The sequence below is a fragment of the Puntigrus tetrazona genome, chromosome 16 (assembly GCF_018831695.1).
Source record: "Puntigrus tetrazona isolate hp1 chromosome 16, ASM1883169v1, whole genome shotgun sequence".
NCBI lineage: Eukaryota > Metazoa > Chordata > Actinopteri > Cypriniformes > Cyprinidae > Puntigrus > Puntigrus tetrazona.
This window is the reverse complement of record NC_056714.1, coordinates 16,981,441-17,006,041: the sequence shown is the minus strand read 5'-3', so window position 1 is coordinate 17,006,041 and position 24,601 is coordinate 16,981,441. Positions and strand designations below refer to the sequence as shown.

The following is a 24,601-nucleotide window of genomic DNA, read 5'->3' as shown; positions in this document are numbered from 1 at the left end:
TGATAAATCAGATTATGTTAGAGGAAATATCAGATGAGCACTAGGACGCCAGCTTCTGTGGTATAGTCATATTTATTTAATTTAGCAATACACCAACATTACATTAAGTAACATCCCCGGTCAGTGTTAATTAAAATCAGACTAAAAACTGTTTTTATTCAGATTCAAACACTCGTGTAAAGTTATTTTAGTACAAAAAGACATTAGATTTAAGTACATTAGATTACATTCTGGTATTTAAAAAGCATAATCATGAAAACGTAATTTAATACTTAAATTAAAACCAATTACAGTTAAAAATCAAAGCAATAATAATGAAAGAAAATATCACCAAGATTTTATTAAAAATGTTACAGCATAAGAACCGGCTAGCCAACATAGACCTCTGGTGGAGAGAATTAAAAGTGCATCTTTAAAAAAAAAAATATATATATATATATATATATATATATACCTTTGTAAATATATTTTGTAAATATAATGCATGTATATGTAATACATACATGTAAAACAGAAAAGGTAAATTATATTATAAAAAAGCTTATTAACGCATTAACTGCTTGAATGTTAAAATGTAATTTAATTTTCGCTTAACTGCAACAATCAGTGCAAAGGTAATAATCCCATCATGACAAAAACATAAATTTAAATTAAGATTATTATTTGCAGCATCAGAATGTGTTGCTTATGTTATAGTCGGTTTTACACAAGGTATAAAATATAAAACTCCATAAATGTATTAAAAGTTTAAATATGATTAAAAATGCCACTAAAAATCTGCTGCTTTGTGAATAGGGCTTTGAATTTTTATTATAATAATTTATGGTGTTTAATGACGGCAATTGGTGTAAATTATCTAATTAGCATGCATAGCATCATTATTCTTTGCAATTCCCTGTATATACTGGTAATATGTACAGATAGCACGTGCACACCTGCAAGGTATATCTGCTTTGCACAAATACGTCTGACAGATGTCTTTCAGATGTAAGTTTTAGACTACATTCTAAATAATACACATAAAGATATCTAATATACATCTATTTGACACCTGACAGGAAACATCCAGTATTATCAGTGGTTTCAGTCTAGCCTATTTTGGCCTTAATATCTGCTAATATATGTTCAGCCTCATTTAAACTCAGTGGAGTCTCCTGAGGTCTCAGAAGACACGGCGGAGCCACTTCACATGCACTCACTCTTTTTAACAGCCTCTTCCTGTCCACATTCAACACCCACCCAGGCTCCATGTGGAAAGCGACACACACATGATCCCACACGTAGTATTCCTCTTTGTGATGATAGCTCACATCAATTCTTCCAACAAAGCGGTTCACCTCAAGCTTTTTTTTATAGGTATCAGAGGGGGCTTGACATCGCCACCACATGACCCCACAGTACCCACAGACACCATCACCGTGATTAGGAAGTCGTGGACAATCATCATAAAGATCTATGTCTCGAGGGTGCACTACAACTGTATATTGAATCTCTTGTTTGTAGAGCACGGTCTCATACACACGCAGAACTGGACTTTGGCGACCACAGAACTGCTCACCATAGTGCCAGAGAAGCTCCTTCAGAGAAAAAGTGAAGCGGAAGTTCCCATAAGAAGATTTTTCCTGAAAGGCCTTCGAGCTGGTGAAGTGCTCAAGAACGGGCGGATGTTCGGGAATTTGGTCAGGGCTTTTATGAGGGAATAAAGACTTGAGGAAACGCTCCTCAGCTGAGCGTATGTCATCAGATGTGACTGCTAAACTCATCCAAATGAAAGGCCGCTGCTGATTAGGTGCCAGCTCTGGTGGCTGTCTGAACCCTGAATCGAGAAAAATACCCCTAAGGCCGCGTTCCCCGGTCACATGAGACACTGTCTGGACATGGAACTCCACAGATTCAGGATAAGCAGGGATGCTTTTATTAGACAGGTACCTGTTCTCTATATACGGATCTTCTTTTAGGTCTGACAGACTCAAATGCTGTCCCTTAAAAGTCGTCCGTTTACAGTCACGTGCTTTTTGACTCATCATATTCTGAAACCAAATAAGACGAGAATTAGCTTTCTATCTCGTTTGAAAGGTCACACTGTATTTGGAAATTAAAAATAATCAGCCCGAACAAGCTCGAGTTAGCCGTTTATGTAAGACAATAGTAAAATAATCTATCATGAGGGCAAACAGTCATAAAGTTAACCATATTTCATTTCTTCCTCGTTTCGTTAGCTTCGATAGAAACGAAGTTACTTTGCTCTTACACTGAAAAAAAAAAATGTTAACATGACAGGTACCAAAGGGCACCAAAATATCGCTTTGCGTTTTTGCTTTTAAGCGATTTCAGTCATTTCACCTAGCTAGAAGAATCATACAACAAACGGGGTTTTAGTTTCGGTTTAACCGCCTCTGATTTACACGACTTTGCCGCCAAATTATCAAATCGCTCTTTCGAGCCAATACTGTAGCTTAATAACGACAACAATAGAGCTATAAAAATGCTAGTATAATACCAACTATAGCTGTAAAATACTAACTTCATAATTTAATTGTCCATTTTACCTTGTATTAAAGAGATGTTTTAATCCGCTTGATTCCGCTGAAGTTCACTCACTGTGTTAAAGTAACCAGCTTCCGCCCATGTTCCCGCCTCTGGTTTAAATTAAACAACCACGAACCTATAACACGACTGTAAATATTTGATCAAGATTAGACATGACAAACCTTTAGAAATGAGCTGAAACTTGAAAAACGGAAAAGGTTGAATTATAAGTGAACTAACAGGGGCAGAGGGTGTTAAAAATGTAACAGTTACCACGGTGCAACTGGCAGGATTTTGTTTTGTTTTGTTTTCATATATTGCATATTGAAGAAACCATTTCCTTGACATTGCTGGCATAATGGAGACCACCACAAGTACAATGAGCAGTTTACGGTTAGAGTCGGAAGTGTGTTTGATCATCAGCCTACTTCTCACCCTAGCAATTTTTGTAATAAATAGTTTTTAATGGAAGGACAGTGGTCACCAAGGATGTTGTCTGCAGATACTGTAAAAACAACCCGTCCACTAGAGGGCTTCCTGATCCCAGATAGTGCTTTTGCCATGTGAAGTTACAATAGAACACTGGGGAGCACTTTACATGCTTTCAAAGGTGCAATGGAAACAATAATTAAAAAAAGAAAACATACACAGATTAATACCAAAATCACAAACATAGATATATTAGATATATAAATATGAATCATGGATGTAAAAATATAAATAATATTTTTTTTTCTAAAAATCACATTTAATCTCACTTAACCTTACAGTTTTCACATATACTTTAATATTATACTATTATATATTTTTAGATTGCACTAATTTCACATGCAATCTTCAAATTAATGCATAAACATAAAAATTGTAATATTTGTTTAGTGGCATTTTTTTACGACTAAAGGCAGGTATCACTAATACCAATACTGACGTCTCTATTTCCCCCAAATAGACTATTTAAACACTGATTATAGGCATTAAACAAAAGAGTATATATGCTGTCAATTTTAACATTTATTAGACTTTAAAAATATACTTTTTAATTGAACTTAAATTGTGAATAATCTCCACATAAACCCATTATAATACATGTCATATTTAGCTTGGCTATGTGCCAACTTGAAGTTTATTCAAGTTGTCAAACACTTAATTAGATGATTCGTTAAAGCTGCAGTTCGTAACTTTTTTTGGTTAAAAATGATCCAAAATCAGTATAACATCTCCACTGAAACGGTTTCGCTTTATTAAACAATAACTCACAAGCAATAAATCAAACATAACACAGAACAAGTCTTCACCTTGCAGTTACGGCGCTAATCTAACACAAGCATCACTATTTTATACACAGGAGACAGTTGCATCATTTCTCCCTAACTGCATGTTTCAGCAAGATATGCAAGAGTATATGCTCATATTAAGCTGATGTTTCGTCACTCTAAGCTTTTAGCATTCATTGGCAGAAAACAGAATTACTACAAGGCTGGGTCGCTTTGCTTCCCCCTTTGCTATGTTGTAACTCCACAACCACCGGTACCAGAGCCGTTGTCTTGGATCTAGGGGCATTTCTTAGCCCTGTGAGCAGAAGCTCAGAAGTTTACATCATACTTTAAGTATACTATTATGTATTGATGGGAATATATTTTGTTATATAAATATATCTGAACGACATCAACAAAAAGAACAGGGTATCTGTTTGTGAACAAAACTATTTTATTCTAGCTTCATGCATTTTTTTTTTCAAACACTTGAATGTGCCCTAGTGAAAAAAACTGTACTTTTTGTATTTGTTATATTTGTTATATTGTTATATTTGGTCAATACAAAGATGAATATGAAAATGAAAATGAAAGATGAATTCTATAACTGCAGTGGGTCCATATAAAAACAGACAAAAGATACAGGAGTTGTATGGACAGGATTTATATTTCTGCTCAGGCTCATGTAATTGGTCAGAAGTAAAAGTGTATACAGGAGAAGAAACGCGGCCTGAAAACCTGAAATTCTATGCAGAAATAATTTAACAAGAAATGAAGGGCGTAACTATTTTGGTGGAAATATGATTTCTACTGGCTTTACGGTAATCTTATAATCCGTATTAGTGCATGGTAGAGTCTTGTATGACTTTTGTAAAAGCGCATGTGTTTTTGAGTTGCTCCGTTGACAGAATATTATAGGGTCCCATGTACAATGTATGGGCGTCAAGAGGCCTTATCTGTTATGTCTAGGACTGAGAAAAACAACCAGGAGACTTAGAGGTGTATATGTCCTTTAGGATCATCTATACTTTAAAAATAGGGAGTGAACCTCCAAAAAGACATGATATATGGTACTCCTTTTGTGGAAAAGTGCAGCTGTTAAGACTTTGTAACCTTGAGAGTGAGACAAGATATAAGGAGAGGACTGCCCTCCTTTCTTTGCCACACTCTGTGCGTTTCTTGCAAGAATAAAACCTTTAAAGTTTTATTGAGTTTGTGTCTTTCATGGTTAGAGTTGTTTTAATTTGCTACAACACTATTATGAAATCATCTCTAACTGCTTCAAGACCCTATGGGGTGGATGGGGAACCTAGATTCTTCAAACAGTCACACCTATCGTTTTGTCGATTTTTGACCGCATTAATAGTAGCACCTTGTATAAGTGCATTAGTAGCTTTGTTACTCGTTCTATTACATCCTTAAATAACAATAACCATAGTCCGTATCAGATGATGTTGTGTTTTCCGCATGTTAACAATATCTCAAAAGCTCAGCATATGAAAACAATTTTGTCCCTTGTCCCTGGCAACGATTGCTGAAGGAGAAGATGAGGAGGCAGGTGAATATGTAGAGGTGATAAATGAAAACAGTCTCTTTTGTCACATATGATACAGAGCCTGAAGGATTGATTGAATTTAAAAAAGGTTTACGTGTTATTCAAGTAGTCCTACCTTTTTCTATATACCATGAGATATTCTCCAAATTAATTTTATCCTAATGAGTATCAAGATTGATCAGTAAGTGTTTTTATGATATTATGACATACAATATGCACAAATGTTCCCATCTAAGACATACCAAGTGGTACAAACTGATCATTCTGTGCTACCCTTTGTCTGTCTGTACCCATCTTTCTTTGACCTTTGAGCTAGACACCTTCTGCTTAGAATGCATTAGAGAAGACAATGCCCAACTGATCACAAGTTTACGTGATGATTTCACTTCTGCTATCAACTATAAATATGACATGCCTTTTGAATAAAATTTGAGTCTGGTTTGAACTGTGTTTAAACTCTTTGTGTGTCTGTTTTCTCTGCTACGTAGTCCAAACTTGAAACACATCTCTGACTCGGATCTCAAAGTCCGTTCTACAAACTTATTCTAACAAAACATCTTACAGCAATTTAACCGAAACCCACAAAAACACTGACCGAACAAATAAATATAGTGACCAAAATGTTAAAAACGACAGCTCATTTCCATGTTTTAACACAAAATTACATTTAATAATGTAAAGAAAGCACATATCTTAGGGAGAGCGGGGGCAAAAGTAACATTTTTCAGAAAAACTTCATTTTAAAAGATAATGTTATGGACAGAGAACATTTTTTGCTGTTATCAGTAACTCACAAGTGTGGTCAATCAGTACCAGCTGGTATTTTGTACAAATGTAGAATGACTTCAGTATAATTTCACGTTGAACATAAGTTGTACGTTGTTACTTTCGACCCCCATCAGTAGGATATGAATAATACAAATGTTACTTTCGTCCAGACTGGTCCTCCTGACATTTAAACTCAATTTACAGTTACATACTGAAAAACTGACAAGGCAAACTTCAGGATGTGTTACAGCAATAAATAGCATGTCGATTGATCATTACTATGACACATGAAATGGGAAAAAAAAACAATTACCGCATTAGTAGTTTACTTACAGCGCTGGAAAACAAACGAGGAGGAGAAATCACGTCTGTTATAGTCAGGACTTTGTTACTTTCGTCCCTCGTTACCTCGTTAAAGGACAAAAAACCTAATATATGAAAATACAATCTGTTTAATGTGCTTGTCTTGAATGACGGGCGTTAACATGCTTTAACAGCGCCTACCGTTAATTGACAGAAATTATGATTGTACTATATGTAGCCTACTTCTAAAATAATAATAATAATTTATAGAAACTTTTTTAGGAATATTTTTTTCCCTCGTTTTCATTTAGTAAGTCTCTGTTCTGCAGACCTTTGCGAAAAACGTTATAGCCTATCCATTTGATTAAATTTCAAAACCTTACATTGTTAAAGCTTTATGCATTCATTTCATTACCATTTTTGACATTATATTTGCATTATATCATAAATATGCAGAATCCACAAAAATTTAATCAAACCAGAATTTATAAATTGTTCTAAATTATTCATGATAAATGTACATGGTTAAACTAATATATAATCATTGTAAAAAAAAAGTTACAAACCGCCCCAAATCAAAATTTTTCCATTAGCCCAACAGAATTTTTGTCGGGACAGCTGTTGCCACAATTTAATATATCTAAATCTAAATCTAAATAAAGGCCCCACAATAAAAGTGATCATTGAAAGGCAACGTTTCAAATATCTAATGTTCTTGTTCTAGCACCATGAATGTGAGTCATTATTAATGCAACAAGGCTATCCAATAAGTACAGGGCTTACTTGACTGCACATGTGGGCAATTACAACAGTGAGGGTAAAGACTGGTAAATTTGCAACACGTTTTTGTATTTCCTTCAGCTTCTCAAAAACTGTTTTTTTTTTTGTGGAAAGCCAATTAAATCTGTCAGATACCCACCCAAGTTACTATAACTGAGGTCTGTGTGGGTCCTAACACCCCAGTGTAGTGATGGGGACACTCTCTCTCTCTCTCCTCCCCAATTGTAGCTGGTGTGTGGTGAGCACAATGGTGCCTTTGTCCTGTAGATGCTGCACACTGGTGGTGGTGAGACGAGACTCCCCTCACATGGTTGTAAAGTAATTTGGTTGTATGGCAATACACAATAAAATTGGTTACATTTTTTATTTTGTTAAATTGGCCATATATCGGCTAAGACTACTAAAGGAGCAAGTAACAACCATGTAACAATTAATAAAAAAAAAAGACTTGCTTGAACTAAACTGTGTGTGTTGGTTTTTGACATAAATTTCTTTACTGACATAAGTATGACAGAGGTATTACAATTCTATGAGGTATTACAATGGTTCATGAGAACTCTGCCAATGTCGCCATAATTCAAAAGGCTTTAAAAACATACTATATGGTGATTTTTGAAAATCTAAAAAAGCAAAAATTTAGATTTTTTTAAATTTAGTTTAGAATTAGGGTTAGTGTAGGGCAATAGCACATACAGTTTTTACAGTCTAAAAATGATTACGCCTATGGAGAGTCCTCATAAACCACGAATACGTGTGTGTGTGTGTGTGTGTGTAAGGTGGTGTATGCGTGTGTGACAGTGAGAGGTTAAGAGAAAAATAAAAAATACAGACTACATTGTGGCCTTGTTTGAGTGTATGTACTTACAAAAGGATGGATATTGAATGATATGGATATTGCTTTTACATCAACTGTGTGATCGTACCAAAATTGATGTGATATGAAGTCAGTCGTGATAAAACTTGTTATGCTAGCTAGAGACAAAAGCTAACACTTTACACTTGCCTATGAGAAGCTAAATTATGGCTTGGTTAAGCACGGTTATATATGGTTGATTTAATTTTAGATCTAATTTGAGCTGTAGGCAAATAAAAGTGAAAAGACGACCTGAAAGTGAAAGACCAAAAATGTTATTCAGTAAAATGACTTAAAAATAAAGGTCCCTTTCCAACAGATATATATATATCATGAAAAGCATGTTTGAAAATTTAAATTATTTCCAACAGCATCATAAATATATATATCATCAGATCCAAAAGCGTTTTGATGTTTGAAAAAAATTTAAACAAATAAAAAAATTTCACAATGCAATTCATAATGCATATTTGAAAATGAGAACTATAATATTCCAAAATAATCCCACCAATTTAATTTAAAACTTTATTTTAAATTGGGACTAGTTGTTTTCATATAAGGCCAGACTCCACTATCTGTTTGAGTAGAAAAGATCCAGAATAAATCAAGTTTAGCATTTATTTATCAGGCAAAATTATTCACCAATGAGAATGAAACTAATAGAATTCATTGAAATTGGTTGCACGAAACAGCATGAAACACAGACTACAGTTAGAGAATAAAGTTTTAAAAACAAGTCAAATTGGGAGTTCTGCTAGCAGATGCTTCCTTGAGTGGTTTGCCAGTTCTCTTTGAATACCCCCAACAAAACAGAAAACCATAAATTCAAAGCCATAAAAACTTCAATTTTGCTAGGCACTCATCATGTGACCTGACCAGTCACATCTTATCTGGGGCAAGATTTGTTAAGATGTCAAAAGGGTCAGCAGCAGAACAGAATTTTTCTGTCTAATCTGAGCCCTTTATTCACATCTATTCTATTAAAAACTGAATAAAACATCTTTCCAAGAACATTCATACTGATATCAAACATGAAGGGTTAAAACTGTGTATTATAAGTATTTTAGATTTTGTTGAATCTTTGAATTGCCCTGTTGAAAACAAAGAAGAGGAGAAAGGAAGTGGGAAAGGAAGATAGAAAAATCTATCTGTTGCCTGTTACTTGTCATTTATCCTTTAGCTTTTATTGTTTTATTGCACAGGGTCTGTTTCAGAGCACAGTCTAATGATAAGGACAGACCATTCTTACACAGAATAAGATAACATGTCAGAGTCATTTGTTCTTGTAACAGAATTCGGACTCCTCCTGAAGAGGTTTCAGATACTACCTTGCTGGCATCAGTCTGAATCTAATAACAAAGAGATAGAGAGAACGGTAGATAGAAGAGAAAACACACACACAACTCCCGGAGTTGCTGTTGTCTTTTTCCCAAAACAGTAGCGCTGCAGTTGTACTTTCACACATTTAGAAGTCTAAACAATATTCTCTTTTATTCAGTGGAATGAGAGACCAAATGCAAGACAAAGAATGAAACAGGCCTACATGACCTACGTGACTTTCAGCACTTAGATCACCAGACATCATGACAGTCAACATTAAAAAATAAGTCTTCTTAAATGCAAGTATGCATGCACAATGGGGCAAAAAAAAAAAAATAATTGGCAGCCACCCTATTTTAAATTTACTTTATCAAATAAAATACTTATTTTTAAAAGTATTATTGCATTTAAAGCAGAGTAAAATAACCTTGTCAGCATAACAGAAAAAAAACATCACATTACTAAGGATTAACTACTACATTCAAACTATTAAACTAGTCCCCAAAATGTGGAATGACTCAAGGTTGTTGGTTTCTTTGTGCTTTGGAAACATCCCCTGGTGCCTTCGCTCTCGTGAACTGAGTGATCTAAACAGAGAGGTATTCAGTGGGAGCAATGCAAAACTGATAAAAAGAACCATCAATTATATCTTTGTCCTTTCTTCGAAAGCCACCATTATAATAAAACATGTCAGAGGGCAGAATCCTTTTTTTTAGCATCAGTGCTTTATTAATGCCGTATAGAAAAATACATTTTCAAAATAGAAAACAAGCAGGTTAAAAACAGATACTTCCCCTACATATCTTTTATACGTCTACATACGTGATTACACTTCTCATTTTATCGCTCTTATTACCTACAAATACTGGCTGCAGGTAATTAACACTCTGGCATATTTACTTTAAAGCCTGATGGAATCAAACTCACACTTCACAAACTCTTCTGTGTTAAGTTTTGGCTGAGCTCCCTCACAAAGCCTGAGACTCTTAGCCAGAATTTTCTTGCCGAATGGGAAAATTTCTCCATGTGGAACATGGAATGCCACTCCGAGGTTATCCCACATGTAGTCTTTTCTGAATTTTGTAGGTATCCGAATAGCTTTCATGTTACGAGACAGCCTGAAGCGGTGTGTTTTACTCATCGCTTGCGAACGCCAGATAATGGTGTCTTCCCAGAAACTGCAAACTGCATCCTGCGTATCCTCGAGCAGGGGATACTCAGAGAACAGCTTGCGTGCATGAGGCGCATGAACCACAACAGAATACATCACTTCCTGCTTATAGACCACCGTCTCAAAAATGCGAATGTTGGGATCCTGGCCTGCACAGAAATGCTCTTTGTACCTTCTCAACAACTCATGGATTGACATGCTGAAACGGAAGTTCCCCATTCGAGAGGATGACAGAAAGGCAGGGGAAGTGGTGAACTTGTGCAGGAAAGGCTTTTCTGCGTCGGTCTGTTGGTCATCCAGGTATCGGCTCTCGGCTTGATTAATATCATCACTGGAAATGTCTGGGCTCCACCATACCAGATCGTGCTTTGGTGAGTGGCTGCGATTCGGCTTTTTAAATCCCTCAGAATCCCAGATGCCAAGAAATCCTTGGAGGTTAGTGTTGTGCCTAAGGTACGACACTTGAAATTCCACATCTCTAGGGTAATCTGGGATTGTTCTATAGAGGTAGTCATTCTGTATTCGCATGCTTTTGAGCTGGTCAAGCTTGAGGTGCTGCTTATCATAGCATAGTTCGCGATGTCCTCTGTCATTGGTACGTAACATGCTTTCAGGTGAGAAAAGCGGTTTATGAGATCAAATCACTTCTGAAATGGGAGTGTGATGACTTGTTGCACTGTAAGAATGCAAATGTATATTTTATCATGTTAGAATTCTTGAACTGATATGTAACATTTTGTAACAAATACTCAAGGCAACTCTTGTATGTCAACCAAATAAAAAAAGTTATTTTTAAAAAGGAAAAGACAAAATAAAAAGCATAGATATTGTATATAGAAAGGCAAACACTGACTTTGGCGTTTTTATGCTTATGTTTATGTTTAAAACCGCGTACTATATGCACGCCAAACATGTGCGTGTCATATATACGTCCATTTTTGCTCATCAATACCATGAGATTTTGTTCACTGAAAAATTCCGAAAAGAAAAAGTGCACTTTAAATAGCCTACCCGGATGATGCACTTTTTAAAGTGAAAAAAAGTGTTGAATGTTAAGATGTTTTCGCATCACAAACATCAAATTACGTCGCGATGGGGGAGGGACTATATGACACCGATTATTAATGACAAAATAACCTTTGTTATACAAAATAAACACTACACGTTTGAGCCGGGCTACACAGTCCATAATAGTGTATGAGTGCACAATGTAACGTTTGGCCGCAGTAAGAGTCTTTGATCACCAGTAAAGTTACATTTGAGCGTTAGGCAACTTACTCTCATCGTTCCCCTCGAATAACCAAATCACCAGAAGCATATTTTCCAACAAAACATTAAGCAATTCTAATTAACGGAGTCGGGTTGAGGACGTAATAATAGAGAAAAAAAAAATAAATCAGCACCAAACAGACAGAAAGACAAATCTAACGTTAACTGAATTATAATGCGACCATTTAGAATTAAACAAACTTTTGTTTTTATGATGGCCAGAGCTGAAGGCAAAAAAAAATCAATTGTGAGTAAATTACCGGCAGTTTGAGCATTTTATATTATTTAATTCTTTAAAAAATCATTCTTGTTAATTACGCCGGCTGTTAGGGATTTTTTTTTTATTATTTTACATCGCAAGCGTGAATCCGGAAACAGATAAGCGCGCACTTTTTCCTTTTTCCAGTGCCCGCTGTAAATACAAATATCATAGCCCACTGGAAATGGCTTAATATATTTACCTAATTCAGACTGTGATCATCATTAACTAAATATTTTACAGGTTGTATTTATATACGAGGTAAAAAAAGCTGCTTTGATAATTATAGACCTTACTGAATATCCTCACATAATAAATAAATAAATAAAAATAATATAAAAGTAGGGTATTTGGTGTTGGTGCTCGGAAAATTGACAAAAATATATGTTTTTGTTTTGTTTTGAAAGATTAAGCCATCTTACGTTATAAGAAATGGGCTGGTAGTAGGCTGTGTTTTCTGTGTAAATCGAAACTGATGACATGCAGACTAGAAACAGACTAGAAACATGCCCATGCCCAAAGCAAAAAAAAAAAAAAAAAAGTAGTTTCACGAAAAAGTTTCTGTTTTTCTCATGCCTTGCGCAACGCATGCAATTTTTAGACAATCCTATTTACAGTACATATTTCAAAAAATAAATTAATTAAATAAATCGAATTTCTAATAACAATTTAGAAATTCTGTATTAAACATGCTCCATCAACTATATATATATATATATATATATATATATATATATATATATATATATATATATATATATGACAGAATCAGAGGTGTAATATTTTCACGGGGTAGTATCAGCGGCGTAGTACTTTTTTAAAAAAAAAATAGGCTACGTCGTACAGTTTCGATAATTTATGAAATTCAACTCAATTACTAGATCTACCATATTTAAGTACTATGTACTTTTTATATACTTGCAAACATGTATAGAAATATGCAAATTATTTGAAAAATATAACAACAGATTATTAACTCACCAACTTGCTGTTATACTGTCTCTGTCTTATATTCGCAGTCAAAGCAAACTAACAAGTCATGTAGAAAGGGTTTCTGCAAGAGCAGTTATGATGTAACTTCAAAATAAAAGCCCTGTGCGGTACACGTAGAAATTAAATGATTGGCTAATTATTTGGTTGTCATTTTTAGTAAAAGTATTTTATTCAGGTAAATAATGTACTGGCTACCGTGCTAACACATCTCAGGAGGTTGGTATTTATAAAGAGTAATTTCAGTTTAAGTGTTGAATTCACTATCATTTTATATAAATTAGTCAGTGCTTTTCTCACTGATTCAAAATATTTTAAATTAATATTCAGTCTGCTTTGATATGAGGTCATTTGGGCCCAATAAATCATCTGCGCATACACACACGCACATGTAACCCACTCAAATAATGTAGTTGTGTAATTAGTAAAGGTGTCAATAATATTTCTGATTTGAGAATAATTTCTTTATATATATTATTGAATATGTATTTTTTCTAATGTATAGTAAGATTCAGGCATGCAAAGTAAATATATAAATATATTTTATTTGATTGTTGTCAAATTGAATTACTATTAGAGAGGTGCGTCGATGGTTGCTGACGTCACTCATGCGCCAGCTCGTGGCGAGAGATACGAGCTGCATTCCTGCTCTCGCTTATTCATATCCATCCTTGCATATTCTTCTTTAATTGTATGCCTGAACTCTTTTATTGCATTAGCGATTTGGAGTGTGCTGTGTGTGCTTGGTGGGAGTGGACGATTTCATCACGTTGCGATCTTTTGGATTCGTGTCAGGAGAAACGAGTTGGAGTTCACTCGGGTGAATCGCGCGATTCAAGGACTCGTTCGTGAGGAGTGAACGGTTCTTCATCGTTGGTTTCGGCGAGGATTCTGTAGGCATTCATTCATACACTTACACTGATTTGAATTGAAGCAAACACATTTCAACCTGATTCAGGATTTACGCATTTCTTCTGACTGTTTGGACTGTCTATTTCATTTTATTTTATTCAATTGTGATTGTTGATAATTCATTGTTTGTGGTAATTCATTGATAATTCATTGTTGTAATTCATTGAAGGTACACAAATATATTTTTGTTAAACAAGTGACAATTATACTGCAAAGTGTTTGCAGTTTATAACAAAAAGAGAAACAAAAAGAGGGCACACTGAATACAAATAACACCTTTTGAAACGTATTTCTGTGTATGTGTTTTTATTCAAGCAGTTGGTGACTGAATTGATATTTGAATCGCGAGTGCAGACACATTTCTTAAGCACAATTATTTTTTTTAATATAATTCTGTGTTTAGTGTAAGACCCCGAACCCGAGACTCCAAATACTAGTAGTTAATATAATCCTCCTTTTATTGATATAATTCCGACAAACAGGTTACACACACACACACACACACACACACTCATCTTGTGTATTACAGGATCTCCATGTATGTTAGTAAAGGTCTGTCATAACTTGTGTTTTGATTCTTTGTAGGCTGATCTCTGCTAAAAAGCTGTCTTACACTAATTTCATTTAAATTCTTCTCCTAAATACAACTCTGGTCAAGCTTGCTTATTTTGTTAATCGGAAGATATTGAACACATTGGTAATGCAGTGTAGTCCCGAAAGACAATAATGTTTCATGTCAGAGATAGATCAAATTTATATGATGTAATAACATCTCACTCTGGTACTGGTAACCAAGACAAATTCTACTGTAAACTGAGAAGCCAGAGAAAGACTGAGAGGCATGTTAAGCATCATGAGCAACCACCTGTTTGTCATCTTTAAACAAGGTTATGAAGGTCTTGATCCTTCAAACAAAAAAGAAAACAAAACTCAGTACAGATTGTAACCAAGCAAACATGATTGTAGGATAGCGTAAACAAAAGAAACTCAACAGAAAGACACACATCTTACTGAAACACCTTTCATATGGTAATGTAGACAATAACAGGCCAGGTGAGCACTGGTCTTGTAAACCAGGGCGCTGGGGCCTAATTAATACCAAAAGGACAATTTTAAACCACTATCAAAAGTGTTTGCTGGCATAAATGATTGTTAATAGAACACAACCACCAAAATAGATCATTTGTACTCTAGGAAGGACACCAAGGTCTTCAGAATATAGGTAAAACTTCACCCTACATGCGGCGCTGCAACTTTCTGATCTCATCTTTACAGAATATAGGCAACCCTGATTTGGATAAATATTGTTTTAATTTTGTTTCATTGCATAAATTTAGTTTTTATTTATTCTGTGTGTATTTTCTCTTTTTAGGAAACATGTAGGGGAAACCTAATATATGGAGAATTATTACTTAAAACTTTTATTTCGTTTAAGCATATAAAACGTCTAAGTATATATAAAAAACACAGGCACATAAACAAAAAAAAATAGCCTCTGTTGTCTTTTTTGTTGTTGTTCATAGATCTGCACAGCACAATTATGATGTACTAGGACCGGATGATGATGTCATTTGTGACACATGAATCACGTGTTTGTCATTTGTCAACAAATGTTGGACACACCCTTTGAAGGACTTTTTTTTTTTTTTTTTTTTTTTTGTATGTACTTTTCATATGGTAATTAAGCCTTACACAGCTCAGGTGAGGCTTCATAGCTCAGTGGTTAGAGCACTGGTCTTGTAAACCAGGGGTCGCGAGTTCAATTCTCGCTGGGGCCTGACAGATATTTTTGAGTGGTCATCAAACTAAGTTTACAGATGAGTAGTGGTACAACAGAAGAGAGTTCAACAAGTCTGGTTTAAAGCGTTCAACTGTGAGTAAACAAAAAAAGAAAGCTCAGAAACATTATAGATGTTCAGCCATCGTGAACATGTCCTGGTAAGACAGTGTAAAAGATGTAAAACAAAATAGCAGCACAACTGTTTTCAACATTGATAATAATAAGAAATGTTTCTTTAGCACCAAATCAGCGTTTTAGAATGATTAGTCAGTAATCTTCAATCAAAATATCATAACTTGCTCCTCTTGTGATATGACTGACTTGATATCTGTGATAGGTTTGCATGACTGTCCTGTAAAGGTGCTCTAGTGTTCACTTCTGGTATGACAGACACACCCCTTAGTGATACAATAAGATTGTCAGTACCTTTCATATGGTAATGAGGACAAAGCAGGAACAGGTAAGGCTTCATAGCTCAGTGGTTAGAGCACTGGTCTTGTAAACCAGGGGTCGCCTCGCTGGGGCCTGTGGATTAATTTTCAACAACTATCATATTTGCAGACATACACTAACTTCCATAGAACCACCTATACAGAACTTACACTTAGGAGCCATGGCTTGTGTGCTCTGTAGAAGTTTAAAAAACTTGAAGCAAACTTTGTAGAATCAAATTTATCAGGAAAGGCATCATAAAAACCAAGAACAGATTTAATTGTTCAAAAATAATTAATATCAGAAGATTAATACATCAAATCCTGAACTGTCCTGGCATAGAAAGTACAAAAATCCTGCACGAATGACACTTTTATACAAAAACAATACAAAAATCTGAAGGCTGCCATGGCATAAAACAGAAACACCATTAAGAAAAAAGAAAATGGAGGAACTAGATGAGAAACCGTTTGTCAACCAGAGTTTTGCTAGCTAGGTTCCTGCGGCCCATTCCATTTCGTATCAATCTGAAGACCTGAAAGAGAGCACATTAAAGCTTAAATCTTAAACATCAACTTCGGAGCGTTGAATTAAAGCAGTTCGTTCACATATACTAACCAGCTGCTGGAGGTATGTTAACACAGCCGCGAGAATAAAGTTCTGACTGCCCAGATCCACAACACAGAAAAAGAGGGTGTCGAAGATCAACAGCACAGCCTCGTTACCATAAAAGAGGACGTCAGAGAATGAATGAGAATCGTCTGAGAAAAGAAACACACAAAAAACACTATCACTTGATCACTCAGAACATTAATGATGTGATAAGATTTGCAGAGTAGTTTTTTTTTTACCATTATAGAAGATGCTTTTATCCAGTGGCTCTATAAACTCCATACCGATAAGTCTCTCAAATAGCAGCTTATCTTTCACTATGTAATCCATCTCACGATGTGCCTGGGAAAACAGCATTCAGCGCAAATTATACACAAATGAACAATAATAAATTACTGATAAAAAAAAACACATGCAGTGAAATGAAATGCTCACATGATCAATGACAGAGCCTAGGAATCGGTTCATCGTATGGTAAGCTTTTGTGCTCAGCTCACATGGATTGGCTGAAGCATCCACCAACCTTGAGGGGCCACGTCTCTGTGGGGGTGGAGACATTATTAGCCACCTTTACCAAGAGTGATTTGTGTGGGAGAGCACTTTGCTATACCTTGGGAAAAAATGTCTATAGAAGTAAGCAAAAATGGGACAAAAACATGGATCACGACAAAAGATAAAAGTAAATAGTTTTTCTAAAAATGTAAAAAGCTTTCTTGTACGTAATTAAATTTCTTTCAATGAAATATTTTTTAATCTTTATTTGCTTTGTTAAAAACAATGAAAGCCAATGGTGTGTCCTCTTTTAGATAAGTAAATGTTAGTGTTTAATACCCTGCTGATTGGCTCAATTATCCGGTCATATTGTGCTCGCAGGCGGTTGGTTATTGAAATCTGAAACGTCTGTGTGTCTGAGTTCGGCAAAAGTCCCCTTTGGCCACACAGATTCTCCTAAAACGAATAAAAATAAAATGAGTCCACCATTCAAACTTCTGTTAATTAAAATGTAAATCCAAAAAATTCATCCTACCGCCTCCCTCTTCAGGTTTGTATTCATCTCATCCATGTTAGTGTCAGCATGACCATGAACAGAACGTCCATGAATGTAGTAGCCAAAACATCGATGAGACAGCAGCAGCACTGAGACCTTCCAGATACATACACATACATGCAAAATACAAGCAACAGTAAACCATTACATACTGTACGTTATTGTCTATGCGTGATTTCTTGCGTAATACTTACATTGCTGATGGAGCACAGATCCACAAACTGGCGAATCTTGTCTTCAATAAAGCGTTCATGGAATACTGTGAAAAATATAATCTAAGGCGAAATGACACAGAAAGGAACATGTAAAACAGAACAAGTGACAAGGCTGCTTGTTTTTAAGTTTATATGTTCTCACCTGTATTAAGCCAATGCAGAGCCACATTGCAGAAGCCACACCATAACGGAGTATGAGGCTGTAAGGCGGTGTGTATGCCTCTGCAGACCGACGCAGGTTGGATGAGGGGTCTCTTAAAGCCAAATTTGAGAAACCAACCACCTGCAAACACAATATTTGTCAACAAATACCTATTATGCCCCTTTCTAGAACATCATCATAAATCTCAAGAGTCCAAAAAATGTGTCTGTTAAGTAGAACATTTATTAGGGGTGTAACGATTTGTGTATCGTACAGTTATGGTAATTTTCCAAATCATCCAAGTGATCATCCTTATCCCCTTGTTAGTAGGGACTTGAAGTGAGCAGAGCAGGTATATGATTTAGTCATTTGGAGTGCACTTGTTAAAGGGAGCGATGTAATTTCCTCATTATCTTAAGATGGGATGTTCCAGTGACAATGAATCCTGCATGTGGGATTTGTTAAGGGATGGCATAAAAAAAAAAAAATAAAATGACATTTTATATTTAAAATGACTGAACCACATAATACATGGTATGCAAATCATTACACGATTTTTGATATTTATTATATCATTTTGAAAATGCCTATTTTGAGCAGAAGCAAAAACGGTCTGTTTTTGTGCATATCTCTTTAAATGCAAATTAGCTGCTCCCACCCCCTTTTCAAAATAAAACTGCCTTCAACGCCAATATATAGCCAAAGCTCTCACATGCTCCTGAACTGATAATTACAGCTAGTAAACTCTGAACGTTCTGAGAGCTACGACTTGAACCAGTGATAGACGTATCATGTGACTGCTGCCAGGTTCATTTTGGCGCTCAACAACATGGAAAGCTATTAAAGTCAGATAGTTCATGATATGTCACCTTTAATATAGTCCTTAGAAGATAATATATGTTCTTTAAAGTAGCCAGTTTTGGAAACAGGTTGAGGAACAGAGATGTAGTGTGCTGCTGGCCTCACCTCCAGGAAGAAAAGCACAGCAATGACCTGAAATGTGGGGTTGATCTTGCGAATGGTCTGAATCTCATTCCACTCATTGGCCACAAAATATGTTCTCCAGATACTGACAGGAGATGCTTGACTTTTTGCTTCACCAGACCCTGAGTACATTACAACATAATTATAAAATATGTATTATTAAAAAAAATTGATTAAAAGTGCAGAGTTTGTATCCATATAATGGAACATGCATTTGAGAAGCACTTTAAAGAAACACTTTAATTACCCTCCACATGTTTACTGGCTTTACCACGAGGTCTTTCCCAATCTATGAAGAAGATATCTACAGACAGCTGAACAAAGAGCTTATGAAGAAATTGTACAGTCTGTAACAAAGAAAAGTTGGGTTAGCCTGGGCAAGAAGAGAAAAGACAGAGATATACTTAAATTAGCAATCTGTAGAGTAAAATGTTCATATTTGTACTCACCTTCAAAGCGAAGGCACAGCCGACATAAACAACAAAGCGTTCCTCCTGAGCCGGTAATGGCAGCAACACAGAAACAAATAGCTGGGCCTGGAGATACACAAAAAGCCTTTTCTTTATAGATCTTAATTTCTTTTTAAAGCATGTTTACATTGGTGGACGAATAAGTTTCAGTCTTTTGTTCACATGATCAGAGCTACAGCCGTTATATAAAACTATGAATTGATGGCACACACAAACAAGAGTACTAACCGTTTGATAACATGTAAATACGGTTTGACTTCTTTTCTATGACAAACGGGTATCAGAAACGCAATGTTGCAAAGCGCTGTTCTTAATGTGACCAGGTCTTTAGAAATAAAAAGCTCCATCAACAACATAAAGCGTCTGTATAGACTGCACATCGTAGCTAAAAAAATTATAATAATTTGACAGGACAGTGGATGAAGTGCACAGAAACACAGATAGTAAACTGATGTCTGATAAGTGGGTGGGACTACATTTAAGAACAGAAAAAAAGTGATAGACTTGCCTCCACTGTCTGGAAAATATTGAGAGGAAAAGGAAAGAAAGAAAAAAAGGAAAAATGATTCACGTGAGGCTTAATAGTTTTTATAACAGACTAGACTGCAACTCACAGACATGAATGCAAACCTTAAAGAATATGAGCCAGTAGAGGCCAGTCCCAACTGTGATGATGAAGAAAACATTTGCCAGGTCACCAGCATAAAACACCAGAAACTTCATAATGGTCTGAAACAGAAATCATTATTATACATCAGGATTGTGAATAGTTTATAATCCTCTCTGAATGTGAGCCTTTACCTGCAGGTCAATGAGAGGAGATGCGATTCTTCTTTTCCAGCTTGCCGTCTTCAATAAAGAGTGCACAACAGCCATGCCACCCAGCACACCAAGAGCAATCTGGATATGAACGTAGAATAAGCCAACGCCAACATAAAACAGAAAATTGTTTTTTGTTGTTTATACTCACATCAGTTTTGACCCTAGCTTCTTCTTGGTCCATCGTATACTCAATAAAGAATGACACCTGTAGATATGTACATAAAAACAGGAAATAAACTGCTTGGCTGATCAAATTAATACTTTTAAATGTGTAAAATATTTAGCATTTATGACATTTACACTGCATCATGTATCTTCTCTGTCAAAAAAAAAGTTTTGGATTAATTGCATTAATATATAAACCATACTGGAGACTTACTGTAACAGTCTGTGTGGTGGGGTCAGTGACAGGTATATCTGAGTAAGTCACAGTCATCAGAGGGGGGTACACCTGTCCTTTCTGTGTATTCGGCACTAGTTGAAACCTGTGCAGTGCAGGACATCAGGTTTAGTGATCTCCCACTATGTGTGTTTTATGTGTTTGTAGTACTTACCTTATCTTAATGTTAGTGGCCACACGTATGACCCCAGGTGAAGAAGTTAAAGAGTTTTGCCTTCCACTCAACGTGTCCACAAGCATAAGCCTCCGGGTCAGTAACCAGTTATTCATGTTGGATCCTGACACAAGAGAAAACAGCATGGTGGTAAAGTGGCAAGGCCATGATATGGAAGTGTTTGATCAAAAAAATGTGTATGTTGTACCCTCATTAGTGAACTGGCCATTAAACTGCTGGTTGATATTTAGGAGAGGCACTGCAAGAAGACGCTTGTCTTCCTGTGGCTTCTGAATGACCAGGAACACGTCATAGAAAACAGGCTCTGGATATTTATTCAGAAGCTCTGACACTGAGAGAACACACTGGAGACAAAAAATACATCCACATATTAAATACAATTATGTATTTTGACTACATAGAGAAACTTGATAAATATGAACCATATGGACAACGGTAGATAAGTCCGACTCACACTCTGCTTGTAGGCTGTCCCAAATGTGAAAGCAGACTGTTGTCTGATAAGGGTATCTGGACAGAGCTATAGAGGATATAATTAAACATATTTGTCTTTTATAATGTTTTTCAACTACGATTTCAAAACAAGTTCAACTTAATTTTCTTAGCAACATTGCTGTATGACTTGACAATCAACTCAATAAAAAACACCTCAAATAAACAAGCGTATGAACTGACTTAATGATATTATATATGTCTTGTATATTTTGAATAGTTTTAAAGAGAAAACTTGAAAACTTGATTTTAAAGTTAGAAAATAAGAGCATAGTTGAGAATAATATATATATATATAGTAATTAATAATAAAATACATCATACATGCATACATATATACACACACATACACATGTGTATATGTGTTAATTTAACCACAGAAAATAAATTGATCATGCCTGCCTACCTGAAGGTTTCCTCCACCAACACTCTCCCATCTCAGAAACTCCCCACGCACTGAGTAAACAGCAGCGCGCAGCTCAATGTTAGTGTTCTGAAAGTGAGAGGAAGGTTTGTAAAAATGACTACTTATATGATTCTGCCACAGCATGCTTAGATGACAAGTATTTACCTTTTGTGCCCCTTTAAAGCTGAATCCAACTGGAAGCGGCTCATTCTGTAGAATCCGTGATGCCAATCCAAGCTGGTCTCCATAGTAGAGCCAAGGCAGGTTTGCCCTCCTAGATTCACAAATGAGAGTGAGGCTCTATGAGGGTCACAAATACAAGAAAACTGGATTCTTCTGCCCATTAGATATAAATTTAAATACTTTACAGATTGACAGAGACACATTATAATAGAAAGAAATAAGAAATAAGGCCTCATGTCAAACGCACACACACAGACCCTATGGAACAGACAAAGGACAAAAACAAAAAACCCTAAGATTGAACTCTGCTGCTCTCTAACCTGCTCTTACGAAGGACTGATGGTATGTGGGGTGGGACGCTAGCAGGGATTTAAAAAGGGGAGACAGACCAAAGGGGGAGAGGCGGACTGGGGCTATCTCAGACTTGTCAATAAAGTTTTTCCTGACACCTAAAATCCTGCTGTAAGAGGCTCTTTGCTTGAGAAATGACTTCGCCACCAAATCAACAATAAAATTCCACATCAATGGTCACTTGAAATATGTGTTAAAAAAGGAAATAACAGGGTGCCATATAGAGTCTTGTTGTATGAAATTTACATAGAGAAAAAATAGTCTCCATTAGTAAACTGTACTATATATGTGTGTTACCAGTAGGAGACATCCTGGCTGCTGCCCAGAGCAGCTGTTGCTCTGTAGACTGTGTTGTAGAGGCCACAGGCATCGTTGTTGATGGTGCTAAAGGAGTGCATGTTCATTACACACATATTGCCCAGAGACTGGCATCCTGTCCGGTTGGAGAACAGCTACAGAGCAAAGGGAGCAAAAATTAAATGGGTTTACATATGCCTGACATGTAAACATTTAAACAGACTTGTGCATGTGTGTAGAACTTTACCAAACACGCAGCTGCTGAAGAATACATGAAGTTTGAAAACCATGCTGATGGGACAGAGTTGCCCTGTGTAACACAAATACATCACACTTTAAAGCTACGAATCTCAGCATACCAACACAAGTACACAAACTCTCCTGAGGTTAACTTTGAATTCTTACCAGTTGGCTAAAGATGACATTTGGGAGAACTGAGGTAGGCAGACCATTCCCCGAAGGAAAGCACATCCCACCTGCCTATAAGCAGAGCAAAGCAATTATCCCTATCAATACATCATATAGAACATGCACATAAACATACATACAGTACCGGTCAAATGTTTGGAATAAACATTTGCCCACCAATGTAAATGTCTGAGATTCCCACCTGTACGTTTAAAGTACCGCAAACACAAGACTGAGATGAGTTGATGAAGGAGTCATCACATCTTACACACCTGAGAAAACACGTCCAAACAAAATACGACTTTATACGACATGAAGATTAACATGAAAATCCAGCGGCTTTTATAGAAATAGCAGAGTTACCTGTTGCCTGCTGTATCTGGGGCAGAAAATGCGGGCTCTGTTACATTACATGCCTCACATCGGGATTCATTTAATGGATTCCCACTCACGTCTCTCTCCACTGACACACCATAAAATCATAAACAATTATGTGAGTGCATTTGAGTGCTTGTTAAAGCAGTGTATGTTTGAATCATGCTTATGTATGCACTTACCCAACACACTTCCCTTAGGACACTGACACTTGCCATTCTCTCCTATACTTCCAGGACAACGGATGCACCCGTACCCATCTTGGGTGACCCCCTATGAATGAGAGTAATCATATAAATGTATGAAAGTATTTGTATTCTTAACATTATTGTTATCATTATTATTATGAGTTATTGTTATTAATACAGTGTCAATAAATTTAATACAAAACCTGATTCGCATCAGGACACTGCTGGCACGTGATGGACGCCCCATTGCTGACCAGCACCCTAAAACCAGTCTTACACTTACATGCTAGCCCTATACGACAGAAATACACAAACATACAAGCGGGTTTACAATTAAGTGTAAATACCGCGTTTATGACTGCATCCATTTTAAACATTTATTCATTTGTTTACTATGGCACTATGTAAAGGTGCGAATGCAGAACGTTTTATTAGCGCGCATGCAGTTGATTGACTCATGCTACTCAAGATGCTTACTCTAGGTTAAATTAACCACAGATGTTACAATATATCCGAAAATGACTGCTGTTTAGTGTACAGCGTCTATAATCTTCAGGTTAAGTTGGTCAAAACAAAGCAAACTAATCTGCACAACGCTTACCTGATTTGCTGCTAACTTGATTCGACCCGCATTTCACACAAGACAAGCTCGAAATATCAAAATAACTGTCCACACCACAATCCGAAGGCTGCTGAAAAGATATAGAGAACTGCTGGCAGAAAAAAGCGTTTAGTTTTAACAGGAATATGATGGAGAAACTGCACGCAAACGCTCTCAGCGTCTCCGTCGCCATGGTACAGACGATGCGTGATGACGTATCGGTTCCTGTTCACGCTCAGAGGGCGTGCAGCGTGCGCG

General features: G+C 36.1%; 3 protein-coding genes and 1 non-coding gene across 9 annotated transcripts; 1 reads left to right on the top strand and 3 right to left on the bottom strand.

Annotated features, from left to right (window-relative positions):
• Positions 1–53: 53 nt before the first annotated feature.
• LOC122360393 lies at positions 54–2,674 on the bottom strand. Its single transcript, XM_043260952.1, has 2 exons — positions 2,550–2,674; positions 54–2,030 (listed from the first exon to the last, which is right to left on the bottom strand). The coding sequence occupies exon 2, from the start codon at positions 2,025–2,027 to the stop codon at positions 1,089–1,091; it is 939 nt and encodes a 312-aa protein (XP_043116887.1). The 5' UTR covers positions 2,028–2,030; positions 2,550–2,674; the 3' UTR covers positions 54–1,088.
• A 7,390-nt stretch (positions 2,675–10,064) lies between these two features.
• On the bottom strand, positions 10,065–13,138 carry si:ch211-197h24.8. The gene is made up of 2 exons (XM_043262048.1): positions 13,042–13,138; positions 10,065–11,208 (listed from the first exon to the last, which is right to left on the bottom strand). Exon 2 carries the CDS (start codon positions 11,136–11,138, stop codon positions 10,263–10,265), a length of 876 nt encoding a protein of 291 aa, XP_043117983.1. The 5' UTR covers positions 11,139–11,208; positions 13,042–13,138; the 3' UTR covers positions 10,065–10,262.
• Positions 13,139–13,666: 528 nt separating this feature from the next.
• On the bottom strand, positions 13,667–24,563 carry tmem67 (transmembrane protein 67). 6 transcript variants are annotated; one of them, XM_043260069.1, is made up of 30 exons: positions 24,344–24,563; positions 23,946–24,034; positions 23,737–23,827; positions 23,543–23,642; positions 23,382–23,451; positions 23,177–23,251; positions 23,019–23,081; positions 22,772–22,926; positions 22,106–22,214; positions 21,941–22,027; positions 21,497–21,562; positions 21,230–21,386; positions 21,022–21,145; positions 20,847–20,952; positions 20,616–20,672; positions 20,447–20,545; positions 20,276–20,374; positions 20,154–20,162; positions 19,625–19,711; positions 19,423–19,522; positions 19,158–19,297; positions 18,192–18,332; positions 18,029–18,109; positions 17,814–17,930; positions 17,618–17,734; positions 17,397–17,411; positions 17,222–17,326; positions 17,026–17,128; positions 16,793–16,935; positions 13,667–16,709 (listed from the first exon to the last, which is right to left on the bottom strand). In XM_043260069.1, exons 1-30 carry the CDS (start codon positions 24,534–24,536, stop codon positions 16,629–16,631), a joined length of 2,979 nt encoding a protein of 992 aa, XP_043116004.1. In that variant the 5' UTR covers positions 24,537–24,563; the 3' UTR covers positions 13,667–16,628. The 6 variants fall into 6 exon arrangements, with proteins under 6 accessions (XP_043116004.1, XP_043116005.1, XP_043116006.1 ...); XM_043260070.1 differs by having other exon boundaries at positions 17,618–17,731; XM_043260071.1 differs by lacking the exon at positions 17,397–17,411.
• On the top strand, positions 15,668–15,740 carry trnat-ugu. Its single transcript has one exon. It is a non-coding gene; the product is annotated as a tRNA-Thr (tRNA).
• Positions 24,564–24,601: the final 38 nt, after the last annotated feature.

What these genes read in the sequence shown, in the direction of transcription:
- LOC122360393 (XM_043260952.1), bottom strand. Translation starts at nt 2,027, where the DNA reads ATGATGAGTCAAAAAGCACGTGACTGTAAACGGACGACTTTTAAGGGA.
- si:ch211-197h24.8 (XM_043262048.1), bottom strand. Translation starts at nt 11,138, where the DNA reads ATGTTACGTACCAATGACAGAGGACATCGCGAACTATGCTATGATAAG.
- tmem67 (XM_043260069.1), bottom strand. Translation starts at nt 24,536, where the DNA reads ATGGCGACGGAGACGCTGAGAGCGTTTGCGTGCAGTTTCTCCATCATA. An exon ending in TCCTAAGGGAAGTGTGTTGG is followed by an intron (nt 23,643 to 23,736) that starts GTAAGTGCATAC and finishes ATGGTGTGTCAG; the next exon opens with TGGAGAGAGACGTGAGTGGG. An exon ending in TAGGCTCTGTCATTGATCAT is followed by an intron (nt 17,129 to 17,221) that starts GTGAGCATTTCA and finishes CTGTTTTCCCAG; the next exon opens with GCACATCGTGAGATGGATTA.